This window comes from Elephantulus edwardii, unplaced genomic scaffold (genome assembly GCF_000299155.1).
Source record: "Elephantulus edwardii isolate Elephantulus edwardi_28Jun2011 unplaced genomic scaffold, EleEdw1.0 scaffold00152, whole genome shotgun sequence".
Classification (NCBI taxonomy): domain Eukaryota; kingdom Metazoa; phylum Chordata; class Mammalia; order Macroscelidea; family Macroscelididae; genus Elephantulus; species Elephantulus edwardii.
This window is the reverse complement of record NW_006399902.1, coordinates 5,764,676-5,779,446: the sequence shown is the minus strand read 5'-3', so window position 1 is coordinate 5,779,446 and position 14,771 is coordinate 5,764,676. Positions and strand designations below refer to the sequence as shown.

At 44.4% G+C, this 14,771-nt stretch overlaps 1 protein-coding gene across 4 annotated transcripts in view; it reads left to right on the top strand.

Annotated features, from left to right (window-relative positions):
* The first annotated feature begins 5,973 nt into the window (after window positions 1-5,973).
* BSDC1 (BSD domain containing 1) overlaps window positions 5,974-14,771 on the top strand; it is a 24,929-nt gene continuing 16,131 nt past the window's right edge. Inside the window, exons 1-4 of one of the 4 annotated variants that reach the window (XM_006894968.1) lie at window positions 6,001-6,011; window positions 6,232-6,292; window positions 10,204-10,320; window positions 14,306-14,473. In XM_006894968.1, coding sequence (XP_006895030.1) covers window positions 6,001-6,011; window positions 6,232-6,292; window positions 10,204-10,320; window positions 14,306-14,473 — 357 coding nt within the window. Of the gene's footprint in view, window positions 6,012-6,231; window positions 6,293-10,203; window positions 10,321-14,254; window positions 14,474-14,771 lie in introns of all 4 variants that reach the window. The other 3 variants (XM_006894967.1, XM_006894969.1, XM_006894970.1) reach the window with 3 other exon arrangements.

The following is a 14,771-nucleotide window of genomic DNA, read 5'->3' as shown; positions in this document are numbered from 1 at the left end:
CACCAATGACTCCAAAGGGAAAAGGCAGTCTCCTCTCACATGTTTTTATAGCCTTAAAAACCTGATGGTGGGTTAGCCAAATTGTAACCAACTTGCCAACAATGAGAAGAATAAGAACACAGAAGAAAATAGTCAATATCCATCAAGAACATTCAGAAAACTCATAAATTATAACACATTTCCTATTTATAGTTGTTACTGTTACGTGCCATCGAGTTGCCTAGGACTCATAGCTATCCTATGTACAACAGCTCTGATTCTTGCTCTATCCTGAACAAACCTCACAGTCTCTGACCACCTATACTCATTTACTCCAGTCACTGAGTCAATCCATCTCATTGAGGTTCATTCCCTCCTGCACTGTCCCTCGACCCTCCCAAGCATAATGTCCTTCTCCAAGGACTGGTCCCTCCTTACAACATGCCCAAAGTATGTCAGATGAAGCCTCAGAATCCTTGCCTCCAAGGAGCAGCCTGGTTTTACCCTTCCCAGGACAAATCTGTTTGTTCTCTTAACAGTCTATGGTATATTCAATACTCTTCTCCACCACCAAAGCTCAAAGGCATCAATTTTCCTTCTATCATCCCTAGACATTGTCCAGCTCTCTGATGCATTGGAAGTAATTTTGAAGACCATGGCCTGGATCAGGCGCACATTAGTCTATTCCGATAAACACATAAACCTTAACACATAACTCTTTTCATAACACCCTGATTTCATCTTTTTCTACTACATGTTGGTGCTATTGTTAGGTGCCATCAAGGAGACTATGACTCATAGGGACCCTATCAGAGCAGCAAATATGAATCTCACCCTATATCCCGCACCATCCTCACCTTCTTTGATATCCTTAAGACCATTGCTGCAATCATTGTGTTAATCCAAATCGTAGAGGGTCTTATCTTTCTCTGATCCTCCACTTCTCCCAGCATGATGGTTTTTTCTTAAGAACTGGTTCCTCATGACAACATGTCCAAAATATGTGAGATCAAGTTTCATCTTCCTTGCCTCTAGGAAACACCCTGGTTGCACTTCCTCCAAGAGAGATTTCTTTGTTCTTTTGACAGTCCACGGGATAGTCAGCACTCTTCTTCAACATCACAACTCAAAGGCATTGATCCTTCCTTGGCCATCCCTATTCATTGTCCAAGTTACAGATGCATAGCAATTGATTACTACATAACCTTTTCAAAGCCATAATATCTCAGCTGTACTTCCCAAGGCCCTATCTTTTGTTCTCCATCACTACTACTGCTGCTACTATTGCTGCTGCTGGTGGTAGTCTTAGTCCCTGTCTGTCTCAGGCAGATAAAGTGACTATGGTCCATCAGGGAGAGTGGCCAGTTCCTGGCCAAGGTAGGAGCAGGCATGCCTCGAAATTGACAAAAAGTTTGCTTATATATTCAGCCAACCCAGCAAATGTTTCAGAAAGACTACAGAAAGGCAAAAAGGCAAGAGAGGTAGGAAAAAGAAGAGAAAATGCAGAGCAAAAGGAGTTGAGAAATCTCCTGTGAAGAGTTCCCACATCAGTCAAAGTCTGCTGCACTGAAGATAGTCAGAGGCCAGGAGGTGGCCCTGAAGCAGACTAGGTGCTTATAGCAGAAACCTAATGGTAGGGATACAGCTATGAGAGATGAAGTAAAGCTACTTCACAGGCCACAAGCTAGTCAGTTAACACAGAGAGGCAAACAGCAGGAAAGCCAAAGGCAAAGAGGGCTTTCTGCCTGAGAAGTGATATGCAAGGTCAAAAGGACTGTCCTGAGGGGACTGAGAGGAGGCCTAAATGGCAGAGAGAAGGATCTGCCTGCTTGCATAGCTGAAAGGAACGAAGAAAGCTATCGTACATTAAAGGAAGGAGGAACATTCTGTTTTGGAGGAGCCAACTAGACTTTGATTCTGATTCCAATGTGCAGCCTGTTATTTCCTTAATAAACCATTTAACCATGGTCAGTGAGTTCTGAACAATAAATAATCAAACCCAGTAGATAAGCAGAGAGTTCTGGAAGAGGGATGACTAGTATCAGAACTAGTGATAGGGTTGGAGAGTGAAGGCAAATCTTTCATCTCATACATATCAGATTTGGGCTCATCCTGGTTTTCATCATTAAGGAATCTAGACAAATTTCAGAGAGCTATTATTCTGTGACACAACAATAGTGGATGTAAATAAATCATATAAGAAGTTCTTGCAATTATCCACATGAGACATTATGTGGCTTGGACTCACATAAGAGGTGTTGTTATAATATGCCGTTGAGTCGCTTATGACTCATAGCAACCCTATATACCCTGCTCTATCCTGTGCCAACATTATTGTCTCTGACACACTTACTCCCGTTACCCCAGTCACTGAATCAGTCCATCTCATTAAGGGTCTTCCTCTCTTGAGCTGTTCCTCCACCCTCCCAAACATGATGTCCCTCTCCAAGGACCAATCCCTCTTTGCAACATGCCCAAAGTATGTCAGATGAAGCTTTAGAATCCTTGCCTCCAAAGAGCAGCCCAGTTTCACTCTCTCCAGGACAAACCTGTTTGTTCTTCTAGTAGTCCATAGGATATTCAACACCCTTCTCCAGCACCACAGCTCAAAGGCATCAACTCTCCTTCTATCATCCCTAGTCATTGTCCAGCTCTCTGACACATAGCACGCAATTGTGAAAATTATGGCCTGGATCAGGCGCACCTTAGTCTCCAGCCTGACATCATTGCTCTTCAGTACTCTAGAATAGTACAGGTGTTAATAAGTGATTTGGTTCCAGTTTTATTTAAAAAAGTAGAACCAACTGGATTTGCTAAGGGATGATTAGTTTTAGAGCATGAAATGAAGTGCAGAATCAAGGGTGGCTTTCAGGTTTTTTCCTTCAGCAACTGGAATAATGAAACTGACATTTAAAGGGAAAAGTTTGTTGAAAGTTGAGGTAAATGCATCATATGTTTGGGAATATGTCAAATTTAATATGACTATTTATACATCCGGAATCTATATTTGTTCCCATTCCAAAGAAAGGTGACCCAACTGAGTGTGGAAACTATAGAACAGTGTCATTGATTTCACATGCAAGCAAGATTCTACTGAAGATTATCCAAAAACGATTAGAACAGCACATCAGCAGAGAATTGCCAGAAGTCCAGGCTGGGTTTAGAAGGGGTCGTGGTACTAGGGATATTGTTGCTGATGTTAGATGGATCTTAGGTGAAAGCAGAGAATACCAGAAGAATGTCTATCTGTGTTTCATTGATTATGCAAAGGCATTTGACTGTGTGGATCATAACAAACTGTGGCTGACTCTGAGAAGAATGGGAATCCCAGAACATTTAATTGTGCTAATACGAAACCTATACTTGGAACAAAAGGCAGTAGTCAGAACAGAGCAGGGTAACACTGCATGGTTCAAAATTGGGAAGGCGTATGCCAGGGATGCAGCCTGTCTCCATACCTTTTCAACATGTATGCAGAGCAGATTATCCGAGAGGCTGGGCTCTATGAGGAGAATTGTGGCATCAGGATTGGTGGAAGGTCTATTAACAATCTCCGTTATGCAGATGACACAACCCTGCTTGCTGAAACTGAGGAGGACCTCATGCACTTGCTGCGAAGGGTCAAGGACTGCAGCCTTCAGTATGGACTGAGGCCCAATGTCAAGAAGACAAAGATTCTCGCCACTGGACCAATTGGCAGCGTCAGGATGGATGGCGAAGAGATTGAGATTGTTCACAGCTTCAGTTTGCTCGGCTCCACAGTCAACACTCTTGGCACCAGCAGTCAGGAAATCAAAAAGCGTATCGCAATGGGAAAGTCTGCTGTTAGGGACCTCTCTAAGGTACTCAGGAGCAACAGTGTCTCTCTGGAGACTAAGGTGCGCCTGATACAGGCCATGGTATTTGCAATCGCTTGTTATGCATCAGAGAGTTGGACAATGACTAGGGAGGACAGAAGGAGAGTGGATGCTTTTGAGCTATGGTGCTGGAGAAGGGTACTGAATGTACCCTGGACTGCCAGGAAAACAAACAGATTTATCTTGGAGAGGATTAAACCAAGCTACTCCTTGGAGGCAAGGATTCTGGGGCTGCGTCTGACATACTTTGGACATGTTGCCAGGAGGGACGGGTCCTTGGAGAGGGACATCATGCTTGGGAGGGTGGAGGGACAGCGCAGGAGGGGAAGACCCTCTATGAGATGGATTGATTCGGTGACTGGGGTAATCGGGATGGGTGTGTCAGAGGCGGTGTGGTTGGCGCAGGATAGAGCAGGGTTTAGGGCTGTTGCGCATAGGGTCGCTATGAGTCCGAAACGACTCGACGGCACATAACAACAACAACAATTATACATCCGGGTACGATAGATAGATAGATAGATAGATGATAGATAGATGATAGATAAAACATAATACATTGCTTTCCATTTAGAACTGACTCATAGATTACCCTCTAGTGAGTTTCAAGAGGCTGTAAATTGCACAAAAAGAGTTTGCCCATCTTTCTCCTAAAGAGCAGCTGGTGGCTAAGGACTACACACCATTAGAGCTCCCTAGATACAAATGCAGATAATGTATTTGGTGTTCAGGGAAGTTATGAGAGTTGGAGAGAAAATCTGGGAGTTGGCACGCACATTGCATTTAAAATCCATGACACCTGAGATCACCTGGAGAGTACAGAGAGAAAAGAAGAGGGTCAAGGACTGAGAACGAGGACCATCCGGCTTCAAGAAGTCGATGAAAAATTAGCAAAGACACTGAGATGAGCCTCCAATGAGGTTGACGGAAAGCTAGGAAGGATAAACAGGATCCTGGTCATCAAGTAAAGAAAGTGGTTTGAGAAGGAGGAAGTGACTGTCAAGTACGATGCTGATGTGTCAGCTAAATAGAGACTTGGAAACTGACTATTGCTCTTAGCAATGCAGAATAACTTAATACAAGATACTTGAACAAGTTTTGAGGAAGCAAAACTTGACTGAAATGTGTTCGTGAGCTAAAGGGAGACAAGCTGTTGTAGCCAGCTGCAAGGGAAACGAAAAGAATGTATGGAGAGTTTTGTGCGTTCTTTTTTAAATGAAGGTTTACAGATCATATTGGTGAGCGTTGGTTTTACGACCTATATGATGACAGGAATAATCTCATTAAGGAGGAAAAACAGAGAAGCATAAAATAAAGAATTCCCGGTGCCACAGGCGAGGATGAGATGGGTCTAGTGCCCAGTAGAGGTTAGCCAAGTGTTCCTCTCCTTCAGGAGGCAAAGTACGTGAGCACAGATGCAGGTGGGTTAGTAGATGAAACAGTAGGAACACCTCCTCCGCCGCAAAACAGTTTCATTTCATCCCCCTCCTCCAGGCAGTCTCCAGATTTCTCCTGACCATATCCAGCACTTAAAATATACGTTCTGAGCTGGGTAGCTGACAATTAACAGGATGTGTAACAGTCTCAAGAGCTACTCAAGGGGCTGCGTCGAAATCACCTGGGAATTTTGCTTCACACGCCTCCAAAACCCAGCCCAGAGCCCTGCAGTCTGCGTGACTGAATCAGGCAGAAAAGACCACTAGCAGCTACGCAGCTGCTTTCACAAAGGAGGGCGGTCCTAGTCTTGTGCTTTGGGATCCAGACGTTCGAGCTTCAGTCGCGCTCTGCCCTTCCCTCCCGCAGTTTCCGTTTTTCTGCCAACCAGTCAGTTGTCCGATCCTGTCCCCTAGCGGCCACCGTATGGGACAATTGATAAGGTCTCGAGGTTGGTGGGGGTTGGGCCAACGCTGGGGGGTGGAGCTCAGGGCGAGGGGCTGTATGAATATTGGGCACAAAAATTTCAGGGAGCAATTTCAGGGCGGGCTTGGGTGGGCGGCTGGACAGACCTCCAGGAGGTGGGGCCTAATGATGGATAATGGGGCGGGGACGGGGTTGGGGGCGGTGTCCGTGCGGGGATTGGACTGAGCGCTCCGGGGCGGCACTTGAGGGGGCGGGGCCGTGTCGGAAGTCAAAGGTCGGTAAATAGTGGTGATGTCATGTGGGCAAGATGGCGGAAGGGTGAGTCCGTCGGCCGGCTCTCGGGGTGCTGGGGCCTGAACGCTCCCTGGGTTGGGATGCTGGGCCAGGGTCCCCATGGAGAACAGGAAGCCGGGCGTGGAAGGAGTTGAGAGGGGTGGAGTTGCAGTGTTGGAGGCAGGGAAGGTGGCCCCATTCCTGGGGGAAACTGAGGCCCGATCGTTGGGTGAGCAGGGCAGCCAGATGTATCTGTCTTCCACAGGGAGGATGTGGGCTGGTGGCGGAGCTGGCTGCAGCAGAGTTACCAAGCAGTCAAAGAGAAGGTAAGCCGAGTGGGCGCCCTTCTTCCGGCAGGGCCTGCGCAGCCTCACTGCGATCCGGTCCCCGGCCCCCAGGCCCCCCGGGCACCGGTCCGACCTGTGCAGGCCGAGCCTAACGGATGAAGCCCACCTGGGCCTTAGCCCCTGCCGTTGGACGGAAGAACGGATCCCGACGCAGACCAGCGCGATACTTAGTAGCCGCGGTGGACTAAGATTACTTTAAAGGCATGAAAGACCTTTTCGTAGAAATTCACAGCAGTGAGCAGTTTATTGGAAATAGGGAAATTCAGAACTTGGAGCACTTAATCTCCGCCTAAACGGGAAAAGGAATTAATAGAAAAACCTCTTTTAGTTGTTCAAATAACAGTGTACCCAGCTGGCACTCTGACAGGTTCCTAAGGATACAGATGTTAACCAAGCACTGCAGACCAGAAGCTTACCAGGGCTCCCAGCCTAGTAGGGAGGCAGCCATTAGTCAAATAGACACATAGCTGTTTAATTTTGGGGGGTAAGTGCCATGAAAGGAAGGTCCAGGGGTACCTTGTCTAGTTTGGGTTGTCGGAAACACTGGGGAAGACGGTGCCTTGATGGTATAAATAATACGAAAACACGCTGCAGGTGAACATGAGCTATACACAGCAACTTGATGAGTTCTGTTACAATGAGAGTTTTGCAGAGGAGGCAAAGGAATAGAAAGATTAATGGCTGCAGAGTGTTGCAGAGGAGGCAAAGGAATAGAAAGATTAATGGCTGCAGAGTGGAGATCTTTGAATGGCTTCCAATGTGTGCTCCTTTTTCTTAATAGTTTGTTAAAACCAACCCCACTGGTTTGTGGGAAGAGCTAACTACTATTTACCTCAAGCAACTGGAATGACTCTTATTTCAGGGTGAACTCCAGAAGTCTTAAGGCCTCAGTTAAATTCATCCTCTATTCTGGGAGCACTTTGATTGCTTAACCCAGCCTGGATACTCCTCAACCAGCCTCTTGGCTACACCACAGCAAATCCTGAGTTGTTTTATGTTAGTGATGAGGACTGAGAAAGAGAGGCTTAATTCACAGATTTGATAGAAGAAGCCCCCCAGAGGCATTCTTCCTGTTGAGCCATCTTCTTAGAGGAGTGTAATATTCATTCAGCAAGTAAGGGCTCCTATGTGGTGTCTTCAAAGCTGATCCTTCCATAACTCATGAAGAATCAGCCGGCCTTCCATACTTGTCTTTGGAGACCTCCCAGTTGGAAGTAAGGAGGTGGGTGTTGTTTCTGCCCTTGGCATTTATTCAGTTAGAAAGAAAACATTATTTCCCTGTTTGAGCTGCTTACTTACATATGAACTTGTGCAGGTTTTGTTTAACTTAGAACAATTAAAATACTATATTAAGCATAAGGAGCTCTGGGGTAGTATGTAATGTGTCGGGCTACTAACTGAAAGTTCAGTTCAAATCCACAAGCTGCTCTGCTGAAGAAATATCAGTAGTCTCGTTTTACAAAGATTACAACCTTGGAAAGCCAATGGAGGATCCCTGAGTCAGAACAGATTCCATGGCAGTGGGTTGAACTTTGGGTTTATATAAGCATTAGCTGCTTCTATAAATGTTCAGGAGGATGGAGAAACATCACAGACCTGCTACTCCATTCTGGCTTCCATTTTTTTCCCTTGGCCTTTCAGTGCATGTTTGGCTTTGCTTCCTTCTCTTCCCATCATATATCCATCTAGATCACATTACTTCTCAGCACTCTCGATTCCCCTGTATCCCTTATTTAGGATATATTGTCCCAAGTCTAGGGAGCTCTGGTGACCTACTGGATAGGGAGTTGTACTGCCAACCCAGATGTAGGAAGTTTGAATCTGTCAGCTCCTCTGAGCAAGAAAGAGGGACAGTCTCCTCATATAGTTTATAGCCTCTGAAAAAGTCAGCAGTGAGTGAATTCCTACTTGATGACAATAAGGAGTATTTTTGTCCCAAACCTGCAATTCTGAAGTAGTTCTATAATCTGCCATCCTCTATTACTTCCTTCCTTCCACTGGGCTGTGTGTATATACACACTACTTAGAGGTGAGAAAATTCACATTAGTCATAGCCCATCACAGATTCGCCAATCTTAGCAGAACCTGTACCACCCCTGAAATAAGCCTTTGGAGTCCCTCATTTGTTTCTCCTCCTCTAACCTACAGAAACTTTCAAAATCTAACTCTCCAATTTAGCCCTATTTGCCTTCTCACGTTCAAGAAGCAAACTTTACCTCCCACTTGTTAACATTTGAAGTCAACAAGCATGATCTCACTTAACACTTTTCCCACCACCCGAAGCCTCCACTTACAAACTTATCTATAGTTACACTCAGCCTCGTAGGCTACTTGCCAAGACCCATGGGTAGTTTTCAGCCCTTATCTTCCTGGATTTTCTGCTGCATTTGACACTAGTGATCACTCCCTCTTTCTTGAAACTCTACTCTCTCAGCTTTTGTGACACGAGGCTTACTCAGTTCTCCACATACTTCTTCCATCTTTCCTGTTTTGTAAGTTTCTTTTCCTCTGCCCACCCCGCCCCCTTTGTGGCTGTGTTTCTTGTGGCCTTGTGCTCAGCCCTCCTTTCCTGGGTGACCTCAGCTTTCCTATTTCTGCAAGTCCTCTGGGATTTATTTGAGATCAGCTCCTCCTGGACAGCCATCCTCCATTCTCCTCTGACTTTTCCAGAGCTCCCTCTGACTGCGTGAGCGGAGCAAAGTAGATGTATCATTAGTGCAACCTGAGAGGAGTTGGACAAAAGAGCAGGGTAGCCTGGATTAAGGTGGAGACAGTGCAGGTGGAAAGTGTCAAATAACAAATTAAAAACACACACACATACACACACCACCTCCAACTATGGAATTCAACTCTGAGAGGAGCCCTAGAGGCACAGAGGCTAAATGTTTAGCTGCTAACCAGAAGATCAGTGGTTCAGACACACCAGCAGCTCCTCAGGAAAAAGATGTGGCAGTCTGCTCCCATAGATTTATAATCTTGAAATCCTGTGGCACTTTGCATCAGAATTAACAGCAACAGGCTTAGTGTTTTGGTTTTGGAGTCTGTTATGGAGACATAATTCCCACTCTCAGAGTAACTCCTGGCAGATAGATGATCCCACTCAAAGTCTCTGGCAGGCTAATGAAGAGTAGAGGGCCTTCCCAGAAAAAGCGCCAGAACACTTACTCAGAAACAAACTTTTAAAAAAAATGCAGGTGGTGGTTCTCAGATGAAAGGACAGATAGAAGTGAGTTGCAGAAGTAATCCAGGAAGGCACCCTAAGGTTGGTGAATGTGAAACAAAGCAGGGCAAGACCCAGAGCAGAGGAGTTGTAGGCCCAGACAAAGGGTAATGCACGGAAGTGGAGTAGTTTGACAAGCAAATAGCGGTTCTGCCCAAGGACACTTTATGAATAAATAGAACCAGGGAGTGATGGAAGAAGACAACCTTGTGCCAATATTTCTCTTATTCTTCCCTACTTTTGTTGACTATAAGTGCACACTTTTTCTTTATGCTATTTGAAGTTTTAAATAAATGACTTAAAACATATCAAAGCAATGAGTCAAAATCTGTTTTCAGACCATGTATGTCCTTTCCCTCTTTGAGTATCACAGGTCTGATTGACCTCCCTCACAAAGCTGAGAACTAAATATGACTTGCTTGTGACTGTGGAGCTTGTAAATGTCTGCACTGAGGCTCAGTTTTTGTGCTCAGAGCAGCAGGACATTCCCCTGCATGCTCAGTTGTCACATAATCACAGGTCAAAGAATTGAGACAAGTGAGCATTGTTTCTGAGCCCAGGCTCACGTAGCTTTCCATGTCATCCTGGTGCTTAAGCACAGGGAAGAGGAGCAGAAGGGGGCGGGAGCGGGGGGGCCAGCTGGCTCTACCATCTCTCTGTTTTCCCATAGTCCTCCGAAGCCTTGGAGTTTATGAAGCGGGACCTGACCGAGTTCTCTCAGGTGGTGCAGCATGACACGGCCTGCACCATCGCAGCCACGGCTAGTGTGGTCAAGGAGAAGCTGGCTGTGAGTACTGCCCACCCGCACAGCCTCACCCACCTGACAACCTAAAAGGGACCCTCAGCCACTCTACAGCTAGTATTTCTTTTCCCCCAAAATTAGCCTCGCCGTTTGAACAATTACGTTAAACAAGCTTTGTATATTATTGCTAGCTCACTTTACCATGACTGTATTATGTTTGGGTGGGTTTTATTTGGGGGGTTTTTGTGTTGTGTTGTTTTTTGGTTTGGTTTTTTTTGTGTGCTTTTTTTTCCACATTTTTAAATCTTTTTATTGTTCCCTCTTTTTTGTCCCTGCTTAGGGCACAAAAGGCAAAGGCTCCCGTGCTGTCCCTTGACTGATCCTGAAGGGAGGGGATACTGTAGGAGGAGTATTGGTGGGTTCCTCAGAGCTACTGGCAGCAGCTCTGCGGTGTACGGCCCCTTATCACAGGGTAGTGGACGGTCACCTCCCAAGATGAAAAGTAGGCTGGTACAAGGGCAGGGGGGATTGGACAAAGTAGGTGGGTTGAGGTAACTCCCTGTAGGCACAGACATCCAAGTCCCTTTCTGACCCTGGCCTATACTCACTGTCCTGGGGGGGCCAGTGCAACAACTAGCTGCAGTGGGAGTGGTAAGCCCAGCTGTGGGCATGTTAGTGTATGTTTTTAACAAAGCCATTTATCTAGATAATTTAAAGAGTACTAATTTGGAAAAAAATTAAGAAGTGAAAAATCAAAGCATCCATGATCCCATCCCTTACAGATAGCCACTGTTAATCTTGGGGTATCCATCCCTTATGTACATACTTTTTCAAAACTGGGATCAGCTGAATACTGTGTTTTGTAACCAAGTTTTTAACTTAATCATTAACAGCCTTGTTCTGCAGCTTCATAAATAGTATGGTGTTCAACTGTGTGGATTTAACTAGTTCCTAGTTTACCATTTCAGTTTTTTTCCATTTTGTCTGCTGAGCCGTGCAGAGTTAAACATTCTGACTGCTAAATCTTGGCCTATTGTTGTAATGCTTTCTTTGTAATCAAATACTGGAAGAGATCACAGGGGAAACCTTTTAAAATCTATTGCAAAACTATCATCCTGAAAGGTTGTGCCAGCTTAAATTCTTACTGGCCTTGCTGGTGTTAATCAGAGATGTATGACAATCTCTTATGAGATGGGAGTTAGGTTCCAAAGTGAGTGTGACAGTGAAAATTGTATATGGGCAAAGATACCCATTAAGCTCTTATTAAGCTCCTTTAAAACTGGAACAGATTTTTATTTCTTCATTTTAGTACTAGCTGAATCACTTGCACTGTGATAAAGAGGCCATTTTGGAGGTGTTTTGTTTCTTTTAAGCTAAGCTTATTTTGTTGAACTTTCTCTTACTATTGTCTGCCTGGTGACTCCAGCCACTGATGAATGTGAATGACAGGTAGCAACCCTGCTGAGCTACTGTGAATCCAACCAGTAGCAGAGACACAACTTGCTTCTTTTGGTAATTTCTTTTTTTCAGTCAACAAATAGTGATTGTATTTGTGCCAACATGTGCCAGGCATCATGGCTCTAGGCTTAAGGTGCCTGGGCAGCCTGTTTAGGAGTAAACCTCCCAGTTCTCCAGGACAGCCTGAGCCTGTGTCAGCACCCTGTCCTTGCCTGCTTGAAAGCTGACTTTTTTTAAAACCATTTTTTCCTTGTTTTGATGGAAGCAAGCTATCTGAAGTATTTGTTTTTAAAATATTTTATTGTATTTTAAGTGAAAATTTGCAAAACAAATTTGTTTTCCAATCAGAAGTTAATACATTGGTTGGTCCATGACTGATTATAGTCACTGCAGTGTGTCGGTACTCTCCCTGTTTCCTACCTGGATTTCCTGTCTCCACTCATCCAATTTCCTCATTTTTTCCTATCATATCTTTATCTGTTTCAGGGCACATGCTGCCCTGTGGTCTCCTATATAGTTGATTGATCTAAGGACCACATTATTCACAAGTATGCTGCTTTTATCTATTATTTGACAGAGTGGTGGCCTCCAGGAGTAGCTTCCATTTCAAGTTAGAAGGTTGTTTTAGGTCAAATTGTCTCTTTCAGAACAGTAAATCTGGTCTTTTTGTTTTAATTTTGTTCTACATTTTTTGGCATTGTAATTTGAACCGGCTATTGTGGATCTTAGCACATAATAGTGCTGGCTGGGCACTTTCTAGTTCTACTGGTCTCAAGTTAGAAGCACCGTGGTTCATGTAGGCCATAGTCCTTTTCACTGATTACTTCCTTGAACTTTCAAAGTTTTTCATTCTTTTTTGCTTCTGATGGGAGGAGACCAATGTTTGCTTCTTTTTTTAAAAAAAATTATTGGGAATAACATGTTGGGAATACAAGGAGGTGAGGGTTGGAGCAGAAGCATGAGGATGGGCAGGAATGAAAATTGCAGGGATGCAGTTGCAGAGCTGCACAATTTGGTTGGTGGGTTGGTGGGGGGAGCAGGTGAAGGAAATGAAAAGGATCCAGTGGGGACCAGATGATACAGGGCAATGGTAAGCATAGTCCAATGGTGATTAAACAAACTGTCTTATTCACTTGTGAGTTTCTCATTTGGGAACTGAATGCAGATTCTCTGCCTTCTTCATGCTAAACAGGGGTGTTGATGTGAAGGGGGGAAGGGAACACACCTTATCACTTTAGTCATGGCCTTAGGTTAAAGCTGCTTGCCTTCTTGTCCTGTTAGAAGATATTTTCCTTACATTTACTCCCCTCTGGACTGCAAAGTGTTTTCCCAGGTGGGTCCAGTGGGGATGGCTGGTTGAACCCAGAGGCTCCATCCTCCTTTGCTTCCTTAGCTGGCAGTTGTATTTCCTTTTTGTCTCTGGAACTGGGTTCAGGCTCAGGAGTAAAACTCAGTGTTTAGGTTACCTATAGGAAACGGAGCAAACCCATTCCTCTCTTGGAATCCTTGATCTCCTGATGTTGAGTCTCAATCCGCACCGAAGACCAGTCATCAACTGTTTAACTGTCCAATTATCAATAAACAGAGGTCTGTAGAAGGCCATGGTGGCCCTTCTCCAAGTGGTCCACTGCTCCCACAGCTTGCCACACTGTCTCCACCTCTGCCGCCATCTTGGATCCCCAATGTTTGCTTCTTATTTGGCCACTCACAAGCTTTTGAGATACTACTCACTAGACTAGGATATAAATCATTATATTTATGAACTGTGTTATGAGCTGACCTCGATCTTCCCTGAGACTGGTCTTTAAGCTTAGGCTCTCTGACCAGTGTGGTTCAAGCTTTGTCTTCTATTTCCCTCTTCTCAGAAGTCCATGTGTTACCAGAACTTCTTCACAGAAGTCCATAAGTTAATGTTTGCCCGTAGATAAAGCTGTCTGTTCTCATCTTGTTCATATACCCTCAACTTTTTTATAAAATACTTCCTGAGCAATGATAATGATAAATAATTATAATACTGAGGGGTGAGGGAAATGGGAAGAATCTGGTATGAAAAACAATGTATTCAAATTTTTTAAATAAGCTAGTATACAAAATGATGTAAAAATAATTATTACAATACTTCTGTTTATTAAATACTTGCTATGTGCTACACATTTTACAAGCTTTATCTCTTAATCATTATAATAGCTGTTTGAGAAATAAGTACTTACCCAAATTTAATCAATAAAAAAATAGACTCAAAAAGAGTAGAAAGTTTACACAACCAACAAGTGTTAGAAATGTGATTCAAATCTAGGTCCAGTTCCAAAGCTTTTCCAACATTCTGCCCATAGGCCCTCTTGCCCAGCGAAGTGTGTGATGTAAATCCCCTCTTGTCAATTTTGATTAGCCAGACTGTCCTTGAAATTTTGATAAAATATCCTGTCAAGGATCCCTGCCCTGCCCTGCCCTGTGCAAGCCCTGTGTCCCAGCCTCATACTTTTAGCCCTGATGCTTCTCCCCTCCATCTCCCATAGCCCAGATTATGTCCTACCTCTGGGTCACTTGTCTCCTTTCTGGCTTCTCTTTGCAGACTGAAGGCTCCTCAGGAGCAACAGAGAAAATGAAGAAGGGGTTGTCTGACTTCCTAGGTGTGATCTCAGACACCTTTGCCCCCTCAGCAGACAAAACCATCGAATGTGATGTCATCACCCTGATGGGGACACCTTCTGGCACAGCTGAGCCCTATGATGGCACCAAGGTACTCACAGCGCCTCCCCTGCAGGTGCCTTCCAGTACTGGGCTTTAACTCATAAAACATGTTCAACCTGAAAAGTAACTATACGTATGTATGTAAGTAATTATAGAATAGTGAAAAACAAGGAAAAGGTAATTTTTTTATATATAATTTTTTATTTTTACAGAGGTTTTGGATTTCCATTCATTCATTGCCGCAATTTTCTCCCTTCCCACCCCTCCCCACCAGCTCGCTTCCCCCTCCGAAGAGAGAAAATAAAAAGAAAAAAAATTCCTTCATTAGTATACAATTCCCATGTCCC